The sequence below is a fragment of the Rana temporaria genome, chromosome 5, assembly GCF_905171775.1.
Source record: "Rana temporaria chromosome 5, aRanTem1.1, whole genome shotgun sequence".
Taxonomy (NCBI): Eukaryota; Metazoa; Chordata; class Amphibia; order Anura; family Ranidae; genus Rana; species Rana temporaria.
The window spans coordinates 115,093,172-115,109,278 of record NC_053493.1 but is presented as its reverse complement, the minus strand read 5'-3'; the positions used below and the strand labels follow the sequence as shown (position 1 = coordinate 115,109,278).

Genomic DNA, 16,107 nt, shown 5'->3' with positions numbered 1-16,107 from the left:
TTTGCACATTTGACAAGTTACAAACAGATGCTAAGTTATGTAAATGATGTAAATGAGAGAACAAAGGAGTTCATTCATTATACCTTATGTTTCTGACAATGCAAATAATTAAACATAACCGACATCAAACATTTGTTTCAAAACCATCATAAAACATTGACAAACAAAGATTCATGGATCCATACTGCATATTCTTCCCAGATGCACAATACCTCTAGGCGCTTACCTCGGTTCTGTGAACCAGCTGTTGTGTACCATCATCGTTCATTCTGAAAGCTTCCAAGAACGGGTCCGATTTGCTGAAAAAGTCCTGAAATATAATGTTATTCAATTTAGAAGCCTGGCAGATTCCATTTGGTCCCTTTGCTTCTATTGTGTCAGCAACTCAGCACTGATAAAAGCGGTAGATTCAATCTTTGTTAGGTTTATTATACTGTTATCCTTATAATATACGGTTTTATTCAATTTTACTTTGCTCCGTGGTTACGGTTTCCAGATCTGAAAATGTGATAGCCTAACAATGTCTGGTTTGTCATGCACATTAATTTTAGGTTCTCACACAAAAAGATATATCTTTCTCTTTATCATTTTTAATCATGTAATGATCCGCTATTGTCACTGCATAAAAAGAAGAGCAGAGTAATAAAATCTCTTGATTTGGCGGATAATCCTTCCATGCACTTGGCATGCCATAGGCAATAATTGTTTTGACACATTCAGACAATACCTAGGCAATGCACAGTGGGTATAAATGACAGCGAGGGAAGATTTTGAGATACCATCATTGCTTTGTATCAGCTAAGACCTAAGCAATACTTTGCAGTTCAGAGTCTATACTACTGACATATATGTGTGCCAGGTTCTTTTTCTTCTCTAGTGATGATAGCTAGCTATCATCTATAGGTATTTGTACCGTGGTGAGATTCTGTCAGTCTTTTGTATAGAATAATGATTCCACTATGGTTTCTCTGCCTCTGTGGTTCCAGATTTGGTCTGATTCAAGCGGAGTGCTATAATCATAATCCAATTATAATAGGAGATTTGAACAACTCTCTTGGCTTGGAATCAAGACACAGCTACATTAGTAAAGGCAGAGGATAAAGTATAGACTTGCAATGCCCCTAAGTGATGCCAGAGGGTTGTAGTGCTACTTTTTCTACGTATGTAAAATACAATTACCTGCATGAAATAAACTAAATCCCAGCACAGACTTTTCATTGCAGGGTAAAAAATATTCTTTAATTGTGTTTTCACTTTCCTTCCTAAAGTCTAATAACATAATTAGATCATATACAGTAGCTTGTGACAGTGTAAGGCTCTGTCACTATGGAAATGGATAAAGGAATCACACAGGATTTGCAGAGCGGAGCGAAAAAAACTATCTATTAGACATGTGCATTCGTTTTTGTCCGAAAGCATTTTCGTCTGAATTTCAGGTATTTTCGTTATCGTTTTAACAAACGATAACGAAAGCACAGAAAACGAAAAACGAAAGATCCGACATAAACACATGCTTTATTTTCGTTTTCGTTGCGGTCGAATGTGCCTAAACTTAACTCTATTAGTCCAATATCATTCTACATAAAGAGAAAAGATTCGAAAAAAGAGAGAAAAGATTCGACATTATAGAGACATGGAGAGAAAAGATTCGACATAGAGAGAAAAGATTCGGCATAGAGAGAAAAGATTCGACATAGAGAGAAAAGATTCGACATAGAGAGACATGAAGATTCGACATAGAAAGACATGAAGAGTCGACATAGAGAGACATGAAGAGTCAATTGTATTTTATTTTTTAAAGATTCTGTCGAATCTTCTTTTTTTTTTCTTAGAACATTCGACAGACACCATAAACTTTCAATGACAGATTCAACCTTAATTTGGATTTTCGGACGAATACATTTTTTTTAACGAAAAACTAAATAAATAAGAACGAATTTCGGGAGTAACTAAATAAATGTATTTTTCGGACGAAAACGAAATTACGAAACAAAATATTTCCATGTGCACATGTCTACTATCTATCTATAGACCAGAAGTGAGCCCATGCAGCAAGGCGCTGTAACTAAGACTGAATGGGCCAGATTCATGTACAATTGCGGCGGCGTAACGTATAGCATTTACGTTACACCGCCGCAAGTTTTACGGGCAAGTGCTTGATTCACAAAGCTCTTGCCTGTAAACTTGCGGCGGCGTAGCGCAAATCCGTCCGGCGCAAGCCCGCCTAATTCAAATGGGGCGTGTATAATTTAAATTCGGCGCGTTCCCGCGCCGAACGTACTGCGCATGCTCCGTTTTGAAATTTCCCGCCGTGCTTTGTGCGAAATGACATTGCACCGACGTAATTTTTTGAACGGCGACGTGCGTTACGTCCTTTCCTATTCACGGACGACTTACGCAAAAAGAAAAATGTTTAAATTCGACGCGGGAACGACGGCCATACTTTAACATGGCAAGTCTAAATATAAGCCAAGAAATAGCAGCTGTAACTATACGCCGGGAAAAGCCGACTTTAAAACAGAGCCCTTAAAACAGAGTTCGGACTGACAGGACTTAAAAATGCTTACCACCACTGAGCCTAATCACCCCATATCACCTGTTCTGTTCAGATGTGGACAGCAGATGATATAATCTAGGTCTTTGCTCTTACTGTGAGTTTTGTGTTAGGAACTGTTGGCATTTTGTGTGTGGAAGTGCCACCAGGCAAAAAAACTTTGCATGTTGTAGACAGTGTACTTGTGGGAAAAGAGAGTAAAGCTCAACTTTGAAAGCAGTTTTCAAAGAGATTGGCTATGGGGCTGATCCCAGCAAAGTCGGAATGAGTCTGACGAGGAGATTAACTATATGGGTAATAGGGATGGGCTGAACACCCCCCCCCCCCCGGTTTGATTCGCACTAGAACAACTCGAACAGGCAAAATGTTCTAGCGAACATGCAAACCCTATTAAAGTCTATGGGACATGAAAATGAAAAATAAAAAGTTCTTATTTTAAAGACTGTTGTTAAAAGTTTTTATAACAATATTTTTTAAAGGAACAGTGATTTTAACCACTTAAGGACCTTGCCTGTTTTGCAGATTTGGTGTTTAAAAGATTAAAACAGTTTTTTTTGCTAGAAAATTACTTAAAACCCACACACATTATATATATTTTTTTCTAACACCATAGAGAATAAAATGGCAGTCATTGCAATACTATGATGGGAAACACCTGCTGGGGGGGGCTCTGATGGGAGACACCTGCTGGGGGGGCTCTGATGGGAGACACCTGCTTGGGGGGGCTCTGATGGGAGACACCTGCTGGGGGGCTCTGATAGGGGACACTAATGAAGACTTCTTAGGGGAGCATCTCTGTGTTTGAGTTGTAGCCATAGAAACATTTGTAAAGGGGAGGAGTTAGTAAGATGACCACAACCACGTGGGGGTGCCAGAAATATTTCTGCACCCAGGCACCTGTGACCCTAGGATCTGCCCTGGCCTGGTATTTATCATTTCTCACAAAGCCTGGTATATAGCATTTCTCACAAAGCCTGGTATATAGCATTTCTCACAAAGCCTCGTCTCATTTGTGCCTACTAGTGCCATTTCATTTGTGCCCACCGGTGCCGTCTCATCTGTGACCACTAGTGCCGTCTCATATACAGCTATATATACCCCACCTTCTTTTCTGTATATAGAGACCTTCCTCCATCATCACTGACTGCAGATATACTTCATTTGTCCTGTATACAGCTATATATACAGTAACAGGACAAATGATGTATATCTGAAGTCAATGATGATGGAGCAAGGTCTCTATATACAGGAAGGAAGAAGGTGTGGGTTTATATAGCTGTATACACTACTACACAGATAATATACACACATTGTGAGTACATCTGTCCTGGGTAGTGTATAGCTATATACACCTACCTTCTTCCTTCCTGTATACAGGACAGATGTACTCACAATGTGTGTATATAGTGTATACAGCTAGCTATATATACACAGGACATCCAGGCACACAGGGGACTCTTAATCCACATGACAGGGGCTCTCCCATTGTGAGTACACGGTTCCTGCTCAGGACACACAGGGCCCCCCCATTACATGAAGTAAAGCCCCCCCCTCACACACACACACAGACATACAGGGTCTGCTACCTCCCATGTTCCATCACACATGTTGCATTGCTTCACCCGCTCTGCACTCATGTTCACCATTGATGTTAAACAGGGATCAGTGTACACAACTGTGACAAGAGGGGCCACTGGCTCCTACCCCTCTTGCTCCAGCAGACATTTTATTCTCCAGGCTGCACAATGTACTCCCCAGCACAGCCTGGACTTCAGGGGGAGACAGGTGCAGAGCTGAGTGACAGGGCTGCAGACAAATCAGCTTTCAGCTGCATTTGGGTAAAACAGCAGCCAGACCTCCTGCTGGGAACTATGCAGATAGCAGTGTGGGAGAGACACATCGCTGTTCTCACTGACATGAGGGAGATGAATAAAACAAGTCAGTTACACATGCAGCCCAATTTGCCGGCAGTGCTGTGAACTTTAGCCGACCCCTGCCCTGAGTTCTCTCACTGCTAGTTCAGGAAGTACTGGTGCTGCCTCCTCCTCCTCCCCAGGCTGTCTCTGGCTCTTTCTCTCTCCACACAGGACCGGCCCACTTACTCCATCCATCCATCCCCCATATCCTCCGAGGAGCCTCTCATGTGGCCCCCCACTTAATGGTCACTCAGTCCACCCCTGGTTCCCATGCACACACACACCCCCCTTATCGTCAGTTTGCCAGAGTCACACATGCAGCCTATTTTCTGGCGGTGCTGTAAACTGATGCCGAGTGCCGACCCCTGTCCTGAGTTCTCTCACTGCTGGTTCAGGAAGTGCTGGTGCCGCCACCTTCTCCTCCACAGGCTGTCTCTGGCTTTTTCTCTCTCTGCATTCTGCATAGGACCGGCCCTCTTACTCCATCTATCCCCCTGTTCTCAGGCTCCGAGGAGCCACTCATGTGGCCCCCCACTGAATGGTCACTCAGTCCGCCCCAGTGTGCCAGCACTTACAGTACAGACCAAAAGTTTGGACACACCTTCTCATTCAAAGAGTTTTCTTTATTTTCATGACTTTGAAAATTGTAGATTCACACTGAAGGCATTAAAATTAAATATAAAAATAAATAAAATATATTTCATATTCTAGGTTCTTCAAATTAGCCACCTTTTGCTTTGATTACTGCTTGGCACACTCTTGGCATTCTCTTGATGAGCTTCAAGAGGTAGTCACCTGGCGCAGCACCCCATCACTCTCCTTCTTGGTCAAATAGCCCTTACACAGCCTGGAGGTGTGTTTGGGGGCATTGTCCTGTTGAAAAATAAATGATGGTCCAACTAAACGCAAACCGGATGGAATAGCATGCCGCTGCAAGATGCTGTGGTAGCCATGCTGGTTCAGTATGCCTTCAATTTTGATTAAATCCCCAACAGTGTCCCCAGCAAAGCACCCCCACACCATCACACCTCCTCCTCCATATTTCACAGTGGGAACCAGGCATGTAGAGTCCATCCATTCACCTTTTCTGCGTCACACAAAGACACAGGGGTTGGAACCAAAGATCTCAAGTTTGGACTCATCAGACCAAAACACAGATTTCCACTGGTCTAATGTCCATTGCTTGTGTTCTTTAGCCCAAACAAGTCTCTTCTGCTTGTTGCCTTTCTTTAGCAGTGGTTTCCTAGCAGATATTCTACCATGAAGGCCTGATTCACACAGTCTCCTCTTAACAGTTCTAGAGATGTGTCTGCTGCAAAATGTGGCTACTTTGAAGAACCTAGAATATGAAATATATTTTCTGTTGTTTCACACTTTTTTGTTATGTATAATTCCACATGTATTAATTCTTAGTTTTGATGCCCTCAGTGTGAATCTACAATTTTCATAGTCATGAAAATAAAGAAAACTCTTTGATTGAGAAGGTGTGTCCAAACTTTTGGTCTGTACTGTACCTTCAATGGTGCCGCCGCTCCTCTGAATTCACTGCACGCACACGACTCCACCCCCACAGTGACGAAAAAAGCACCGCCCACTGTCCTCTCCTCCGGTCCCCACCGCACCAATCCATAGCCAGCTACTGTAGCCACAGACAAATGACAGTGGGGTGGGGGTGTTTGCGGGCGCATTGCATGCGCCCCGACTACACCCTAAACATGGGCAAATCAGCTTCCCAGCCTGCAATCAGCTGATTGCAGGCTGGGAAGCTTCCCATAGACTGCCACATGTCCGGTGCCTGGTCACTCTTAAAGTGACATTTTTTTTTTACAGCTTGGGGGGGTGGCACCCGAGCACCCCCTATGGACAGGCCACCACTGGCTTTTACCTTTCAGATGCCACTCCATCAAAAAGTGGCAGTGTACATCAGTTTAATACTGTAATTCTTAATTGCAATTACTATAATAAAAAAGTATATATTTTTATTTTTTAAGTTTTTGGTGTGGGTTTGTTTGGTATGTTAAAGTCTTGTTGCAAATTGTTAAAAAATCTTCGTAATAAAAAATAATTAAAAAAAAAAGTAATAAAACCCCTATCATGTCCACATTAACTTTTTTGTCAATTTAAAAAGAGCATTAAGGCTTCAAGGACCTTCAGTTATGACAGAATTAGGGCATTCCTATTGCATTCCCCCATATGGAAAAATCACAGGTTTGCTTTCAGTGTTCTCCACAATAATGCTGTTTTTCCTCTTATTGTTAGCCTGTACATATACAGTCGTATTCTAATTTAATGGAAGAAAAAACAACATCTTACAATGTCAATTTTTTTTTTTGTTTGTTTTGTTTTTTATTCTCCTACAGCATAAAAGCTGAGCACCTTTAAAACGAGATCTTACTGTTACTTATTCACGTGTTTTATTGCATTATTAATTTAAAAAATTTACCTTGTCATCTAATTTTCGGGCACTGAAAGACAGTTCAACATAGTCATCATTTCCAGATAACTCTTCAGCAATCACCTGTAATTAAAAGGAACATGTTTAATTTAGTTTATTATCTTAATGTAAGCTTGATAGCTGAAAAGTGAGTAACTTTAATGGCTATTTCAAACGATCCCCTCGTACATCCCCTCGGATTTACATAGAGCTTACATAGAGAACACATGGGTACGGCTTCCTGCCCCTGTGGTATACAGTATTATTAGAGCCAGATTAGATGTGAGTTCACATAAGCCAAGACATAGCAATTTATTGTTTTGGATAAAATGTGCAAGTGATACAGGCCCCTTCAAAATTTTTAAGAAATTTTGAATGGAGTCTTACTTGTATTAAACATGCACAGGGAAGACCATTCAAAAAACGAAAGTCATACAAATGTAACCCACAAAGTCTTGTGGCCATTGGGTGGTTTAAAAAAAAAGCAGGCTAAGAGGGCATATTAGTAGAATCGAATAATTCACATCTGTTCTGGGTTTTGGAAATGCCCACGGAGAAATTGAATATAAATAAAGCTTTCCCTGTGTCTATAACTATCTCAGTTGATGTATAATAGTGGTACATACTAACCTGCAGATTATTTTAATGTTGTTTTGGAGTTATAGTCTTGTAATATTGATTTTTTTTTCATGAATTGTATTAATAATCAATAATAAATTGCATCTCTTAGTCCCTCTGCAAAGTCCCAAAGATAAGAGAAACACAGGTGCCTCTAGGTTAGAACCGTAAACATTTTAATGAGATACAGGTGCATTATCCACTTACATGGAGGTTAGGGAAGTAAGGCACAAGTCCATCCACACTGGTGTGGCGTCCACTGCAGAGAAGCGTTCACACAGCTGATTTTCACCTTTAGGGGAGAAATCCTAGCCAGCAGGATCACTGGGACCATGGTGATGAAACCAAGGTTTGGAATAGGCTGATGGTGAGGGCAGGAACACAGCACCGGGTGTTATGACGTCATTGGTCGGTCGCAACGGCATTTGGAGCATGCGCACTGGCAGATTGAACTGCTCCTTCTTCAGTTTTACCACCATTGGTCCCAGAGATCCTGCTGTCTAGGATTTCTCCCCTACAGGCGAAAATCAGCTGTGTGAACGCCGTTCTGCAGTGGATGCCACGCCAGTGTGGATGGACTTTGTGCCTTACTTCCCTAACCTCCATGTAAGTGGATAATGCACCCGTATCTCATTAAAAGAGGCGCCTGTGTATCTTTTCTCTTTGCATATCTGGAGTCTGCTTTCAACTCCCCCCTCAAAGGCTGCCATGGTTGTTTGGACTGCTAAAGTAATCTATACAGGTTCCCCCTCTACATCTCTCCCCTTCTACATATACTGAATATTCCACTTCAAGCACTTACTGATTGACTATTTATTAATTTTCATACTATTTAGCAGCATCACTACCCATTTTTTGTCAAAGTCACAAAGATACCTGTTGAGCCTGCTACTGATGTCCACCTAATACAACTTTCTGTGATGGTGCGGCAACGATGCTGCACTGCTCCAAGGTTTACAGCAGAGTTGCCACTCCCATGTAGGTTGTGCTTGCACTACAGTGGGTAAAAAAATGTTGCAGGGGGTGCAGCAATCAGCATTGTGTCTGCTGATTTACAAGTATGTACAGTAGCTTGTCAAGCAGCACTTAGCAAAACCTAGTCCTGCCCACTGCTTTCTGGATTGACATTACTGCCTCTGTTGCGGTTAGGGAAGGTAAAGAAAGTATTCTGTTTACCTCAAAAGAAGTATGGGAATTTTTTTTTTTTTTTAATCATACTTATCTAGGTGGATGCAGCATTGGCCCGATGCTGCGTCTTTAGCTGTACTTTATGTCAAACAAGTTAATTGCTAGAAAATTCTGAATAGACACACTTTTCAGACCTAAATGAAAGTTGGCTGACTATACTTGTTCAATGACCAATATATCTGTTTTTTCACTCTAAACAGTGCTTAACTCGTGATATATCAATATCGAGTGATTCAGCAATGTAAAGGAAGCTGTCATGTGCTGGAAGCTAAATGAACAGATTGCTCTTGTGCTGTCAGGGTCAAGTAATATGCTTCAGTCCAGCTCCTCTTCATGTTGTCTGGAATAAATCCAACTGACATAAAGCAGAAATAATAAAGACATGGACAATAAAGCCTCTACTCCTTTTTGTAACTGCTTTATTTGCTGACTGTTAGAAAGGACTTAACATTTTCAGTGTTATTACCAATAGAGATGTCCCTTTCACCACAACGCAAAACAAAGTACACCTAAGAACACACTTCTTCTGGCAGTAACAAAATAGGAATATTCTCTTTCTTCTACACTTTAATCTATTTTTCCTCCTCTCTTGTTTAAATTGTAACTCCACACTAAGAGCTGAGATACATATGTTTGCTGTTATACTTGTCAAAAGGACTTCTAATTTTGGCCAGCCAGGATGATCAATTTTCTAATTTCTAATAATAGAAAGGCGCATCGTTGAATCGTTAAATAAGCTGTGCAGTTTGATAGAGGTTTGTAAATTGTAAGATTGGCTAAACGGAATTACAAATGATATAACAGGTAAAATAGAGGGAAAATACAGAATGTATTTCAATTATGTGTACTAAACGATTTTCTTGGGGCACTGCTTTAAAGCTGAACTTCATACAGATATTAAAGACACAAACTGATACAGCTCTGTATTTCTTATTAAATTGTTAAATGTTTGATTGCAGTAAGTAGCTGAATTTGACTTTGTACCACGCTCATGCAATTTCCTGTACAGCAGTACAGAGAGGGAGGGGCAAACCAATATTCCAATAAGGTGTGCTGCATGCAAATATGTTGACAATTAACATACCGATAGAGGGAGAGTGCAGGTTGAGCAATGGGCGATCTTATCACTGCCTAGTCATAACTTTGTGGGTGCAGAGAGGACATCCATCTAGCTGTTCTATGTGTTACTGGCATTAATGCTTCCAGCATATTAGTTCACATTAAATTTCACTGGGCTTTAAAGGCACCCCGTGACCCTGCAAAGTGCATGAAAGCAGAAGCTCTCCCAGCTTTCTGCCTCCTCATTGGCTGAGACACATCAGCGGGAGCCATTGGCCAATGGAGGCAAGGCCGAGTCGTGCTCTGTGTGTCTCATAGCAAGTGGGAGCAAGCAGCAGTGGGAGCGAGCAGCTTGCCATGGGGGCACTCAACAGGGGGGGGGGCAGGATCACCAGCGGGACCAGGGAAGAGGTGGATTGGGGTTGCTGTGTGCAAAACCAGCAAGGATTACATTTATGTTATTAAAAAAAAATGAACCCTTTCAAATCATAGCATGCAGATTAACTTTTAGAAACTGTATTCTAAATAAAGGAAATTTGAATAATGAGGTTGCACACCCATTAGAAGACAATAAGCTAAAGCATGTTTAAAAAGTTATAGAAGACTGTATGGCCCTAGTTACCTTAACCACTTGATCACTGGGCACGTAAACCCCCTTAATAACCAGACCAATTTTCAGCTTTCGGTGCTCTCACAATTTGAATGACAATTACTCAGTCATACAACACTGTACCCAAATGAAATTTTCGTCCTTTTTTTCACACAAATAGAGCTTTCTTTTGGTGGTATTTAATCACCGTTGGGTTTTTTATTTTTTGCGCTATAAGAGAAAAAAGACTGAAAATTCTGTAAAAAAAATGAATTTTTCTTTGTTTCTGTTATAAAATTTAGCAAATTTAGTATTTTTTCTTCATTCTTTTGCATAAATGTGAAATATGAAGTTACGCAGAGTAAATAGATACCCAACATGTAACCCTTCAAAATTGCACACGCTTGTGGAATGGCGCCAAACTTTGCTACTTAAAAATCCCCATAGGCGACGTTGCAGGGTATTGTGGGGTATTGCAGAGTATTGTGGGGTATTGCAGAGTAGTGTGGGGTATTGCAGAGTAGTGTGGGGTATTGCAGAGTATTGTGGGGTATTGCAGAGTATTGCACAGTATGTTTATGGAGTATTGCACAGTATGGGGCAGGGATGGATGGCTGGCTGGATCTGTGACTGCATGTGTCACAGATCCAGCCCACAGCACTCGTGCTGCATCCGCTCTCTCCCCCCTCTCCTCTCACACTGTACCGTTCGGTACAGAGAGGGGAGGGAGGAACCGGTGTCATCACATGACGCCGGTTTGTTTACAAGTGATCGCTCTGTCATTGGACGGAGCGATCACGTGGTAAACCGCCGCTATCAGCGGGGATTTACTGTGATCCGTGATGCGCCGGGTCCGGAGGACATTCGCGTGTGCGCCCCCGAGAGGGCGCGCAGGAGCGCGATTCTGGGAGGACGTCCATGGACATCCTCCCAGAGTTAAGCAACCGCCTTGTAGATGTATATCGTCTATAGGGCGGTTGTTAACTGGTTAAAGAGGGTACTGGCCTAATCCTGTCTATTAACATGCATTTATTTAGTATGATTAAAGATCCTAGTTACAAAAAAATGAATAACAACTCCCAGTAAAGTCCAATTTTGCACTCTTGAAGTCCAAGTGAAAATACCTGGACTTCAGGAATGCACACCTTATTCAGTGCCTGGTACGGCACCAGAATGAAACATCCTTCAGCAACGTAAAGGAACTTCAAGCTTGCAATTTCTTACAAGTACAGTTGCACTCATTCTCATTAGTAAATGCCATCTGGTAACGCTTCACTTTGTAAAGAATACCCAATCAGGTTCAAGTAAAAATAAAAAAAATTATATTTGCTTGAACATGATTGGATGATGTAGATCAGCAGAGCTTTACCGAATTTACAAAGCTCTGGGGGAAATGGGTGCAACTGCACTTGCAGAGTGCACAGTCTACTTGCCTTTAGTAAACCCACCCCAAAGTGTAGCCTTTTATCAAGCTGGGAGTAACCTGCACACCTTAAAACAATCTAATTAATAAGCTGTTATTGTGCTAAAATATACACAGAATTCAAAGAGAGAGGGTGTGCATTCTATTATATGTGTCTGCATTAACCATGTATTTGAAGTGATTGATTTTGCTAGCTTTTTAACTGCTAGATAGCAGTGTGTGATTACAAAACCCTGTACTTTAATGTTTATCTCCTGGAAAGCAGGACTTTTTTTTACTATAAAAGCTGGTATAAGACTGGTTTGGGTTAAAATGCATTACTGCTTATCCAGCACTCGTTTGCAGCAGGAGCCAGAGTATTGTATATACAGCCGGTGGAGGATAAATGTCACCACAGATTTCCAGAGAGGGCTGATATTTAGATAAGACTAAGCACTTTATATGTATTTTGCAGCCGGGTTTTGCATATATAAGATCCAAGTTATAAGCTGCTGGAGTAGTGAAGTACTGGCTGGATTTCATAATCACTGGCTCATATATGAGGAATTAATTATGTGTATAACTTGATCTACAGTATATTCTGCTGAGTATATCAGAGAGCATGATGAGCATTGAGTGGTTTAGGTGTAAGTAAAAGACTAGTTATTATATGTGGCGTGAACTATTTGAGTCTTAGTTATATAGTTAGTTAAAAATAAACTTCTTATAAAGTAAGAAGAATTTATACAATTATGCTAATTTTTAAAACATTGTTAGGAGACACCTTAATCGTGCACCCATTAATGAATTATAAGCTTTTGCCATAATGGTGCTAGAATTTTGACTAGAATAGTCAAGATTGTGAGCCTCTTGCAAGCCTATAGTTTGTGAGTGGTTACAGCTTGTGTGTGTTCTCCTCTCCTGTTTCCAGATAAGGGTCACAAATACAGAACAGGAAATGACTGGTCCACTGATAACACCAATTATGTGGATTAATTCAAACCCTATGCCACTCACCTTTATCAGGTTTCATATTGATTTTCAATACAACTTTATTGCAAATACACCCCAAAAACTGGCACTAAACTCTAGTTAAATTTTATTTTTTTACAAGTATTTGCTGGCGTATAAGACTACCTTTTACATTTAAAAAAACTGGCCAAAAAGCAGGGGTCGTCTTATACGCCGGGTCAGCTGCTTGGATGCCTGCTGGATGTGCGGTAATACTGTATGTAGCTTTGTCTAGCTTAGCTAATCCTGTTAAGCGATGTATTTAAATGAATACAGACTCTGCTCAGATTGGAGTAACAACTTCTGCCAATCCGAGCAGGCTACATACAGTAGCCTGCCCGGATTGACTTTGAGAGTCAGAGAGGCGTGGGCTGATGATGTTACAGCTTCTGCCAATCCAAGCATGCTTTGTATTCATTAATAGAATACATCTCTCGCCGTGATTGGCTCCAGCTCCAGCAAGAAGAAAGAAGAAAATTGCTCCAGCTCCAGCAAGAATGAAGAAGAATATGGCTCCAGAAGGAAGAAATATGAAGCTTCAGAAGCCTTCGGAAGGGGGGTCGTCTTATACGGTGAGTACAGGCAAAAAATCTTAAAAAAAATGTAAAATTAGGGGGTCGTCTTATACGCCCGGTCGCCTTATACATCGGCAAATTTGGTATGTATTCTTAATTTAAAACAAGTACTTTCTATTGCTCTCAGCCTCCAAATCAGCAAATTCCCTTTTTTTTGCTGCTATGACCTGACTTAGTGCTCTTTCAGACAGGCGGCTGGAGGGAGGTAAAAACAGGCTGCAGAACCGTCATCCCCCGAGTGCTCATCAGAGCTGTCCCAATGCCACCGGATGGAGCTGTACAGATGCCGCAGCCATGAAACAAAGACATTTTCAACTCAGGGTGGTACCACCTGTCAAACTATCCCATTAAGTTTAAATAGGGCTATGCTGCAACTGTGTGCAATGCACACGATTGCAGCATTATAGTGTGGCATTATAGGCATAAATCAGGCTATGAGTGGGCTTTATAGGGCCTTCTCAACCCCTTTCAAAAGAGATCTGAATTTGGATTGTTCTTCAGAGAGCACCACAGGGCACAGCTCTTATTAACAGAGGGTGGCTACATTCATTCCTCATGGTTCCACTGTATGTAGGAGCTTAGCTACCCTCTCTTATTTGCTCCTGTAATTGATTATGAACTATGGGATTTGTAGTGTGCATACAGCAGTGCACATGACTAAGCTAAGGCACACAAATATAAGGGAGGGAGAAAAGGAGAGGTCAGGGAACTTACTGAGGATATCACATGGAGGCAAGAAAAAACACAGTAAGCAATTATTTAATGAAAAATAGATTACAGGATCAAAAAAAGGCTTTCTTTCCAGGGATCTGCATTAACTAATTTGTCCGTGTCTCCCTGAAGAAGAGATACCAGGTACTTTTTCATAGAGAAATGTGTCCATACTCATATGCATCAGTACACACAGGAGGAGCCAAAAATGCTGGTGCACCCTTAAGACTGCCATTGTCCATCCATCCCTGCTTACATACGGTTTCTAATTATTCTACGTATGTTCTTTTGCTTCAGTGTACTGTTGTGATCCAGCTTGTTACTGGTTTCTCTGCTCTCTTGTGCTTTTGACTTAACTGCTGATTTCACCATTCAATGGACACCATTGGTGGCCCTGGTTGTGGGCGAGGGTACATTTGACACAGAGTGCGCTCATTAATGCCCGAGACCATGTGGAGACTGTGCATGCTTATATTAACTCCTTAACTTCCGTACCCATGTGATCAGGTCATGGATCTCCGTAATGCATGTTCCGTTCCAGTTGCTACTGGAAACCGATCGCTAGGGAGGGAGCCAGTGCAACGATTCCCTCGCTACCGGAGAACCTGTCACCTTTACCAGGTACTACACCTAAGGACTGGTTGCTTGGTGTCTTGGACTTGTGCTTGGTTACTTTTAGCAACTTCACTCCTTCTCCTTGACTTGCAGATTTAACCCTTTTGTAGTAGCTGAACTTCATACCACTCTATGCATTACAGACTCAGGTTCTTTAGATAAGCCAGAACCCACATGCACCCCTTTGAATAACTTTAGACCAGGCTTGGAACAGTTAATGTAACCTTAAAGGAGAAACATCAGCCTTATAGTCAAATTCCTATCCTAACTATAGTTGTGTGGCTGCCAAGACATACCTCCATAAGGTGGTAGTCCATGTTGGTATTCTCCATTGCTTGGATGTCCTCCAAAAACCCCCATGCCTTCAGCATACTGCAAGGTGCAGCATTCCCAGTACCATGAGCCAAGAGCAGGAACAGTAACCAAGAAGAAGCCCCTGGACCTTAGCCTTCCTGCTTTTTAAAGCACTAGTGGACTGGACTGGCAAGGACCAAAAAGCCTAGAAACTACCCACACATATCTTACCTCTTTCCCCCGAGCTGGTCCAGCTGCTAAATCACTAAATTAGCATTAACTCAATCTGCTTGCCCGGTGAAGACTGATTGTGCCTTGGATGTTACACATCAGAGCAACCTATCTCAACCATTTGTTAGACCTTCTAAAAGGGAAGTTTCTGACTTCAGCATAGTGGCAAGAAAAGCAATAGCAACTCACTTACTTATAGAGTTTTTTTGCTTTGGTGGATCTTTCACAAGTATTTATGTTAAGAACTTAGCAACTCTGTTGCAGATAAAAATATATAAAAATACAAGTGTAACCCAGAACGGTATTTGTAGGCACCAGCCCCGAAGCATCAGACATACTATAGAATAGAAGATATAAATAGGATCAGTCATTGAGAAGGTGTGAAATCCTCCAGAAGTTATACCGTTATAGATGATTTCCCTGCTGTGTTTCCATGCTTCAGCAACGATTTTGACAGCTTCCTTTGTGATACAATCTGCACAGACACCGAGCAAAATAAGAACAGATTACTCATGTAAAAGAAGCATGTATTCATCATTTCAAAATAAATCATTTTGTCTTCATAAGATTTGTCATAACAGAATAAAAAATGCTTTTTTTGTCAATGCTTAGTAATCCAACATGAAAATAATCTGTATTAGTGTAGATTTGAGGATTGGGGTGGCACATAATATACAATATAAAAAATGGAAAAAATGTATCCTAATGTATTCATCTATGTAGTCTCAACAAATTATTTACCTTCTTCCAAAATATATAGTGCATTAATATTACTGTTTGTAGACAAAGAAACTTGATATTCCTATCCTAACCACAAAAATACATAGTACTCACAAGACACAATTTAAGTGAAAGGCCACTAACCAAAAGCAGTTACGAAAACAATTGATCACAGAAACAAGTTAACTGC

The 16,107-nt window shown here is 41.2% G+C and overlaps 1 protein-coding gene across 1 annotated transcript in view; it reads right to left on the bottom strand.

Annotated features, from left to right (window-relative positions):
- CPNE4 (copine 4) overlaps positions 1–16,107 on the bottom strand; it is a 508,892-nt gene that overhangs the window by 158,537 nt on the left and 334,248 nt on the right. The window contains exons 4-6 of the mRNA XM_040353037.1: positions 15,601–15,672; positions 6,914–6,988; positions 227–310 (exon numbers count right to left, since the gene is read on the bottom strand). Coding sequence (XP_040208971.1) covers positions 227–310; positions 6,914–6,988; positions 15,601–15,672 — 231 coding nt within the window. The remainder of the gene's footprint in view (positions 1–226; positions 311–6,913; positions 6,989–15,600; positions 15,673–16,107) is intronic.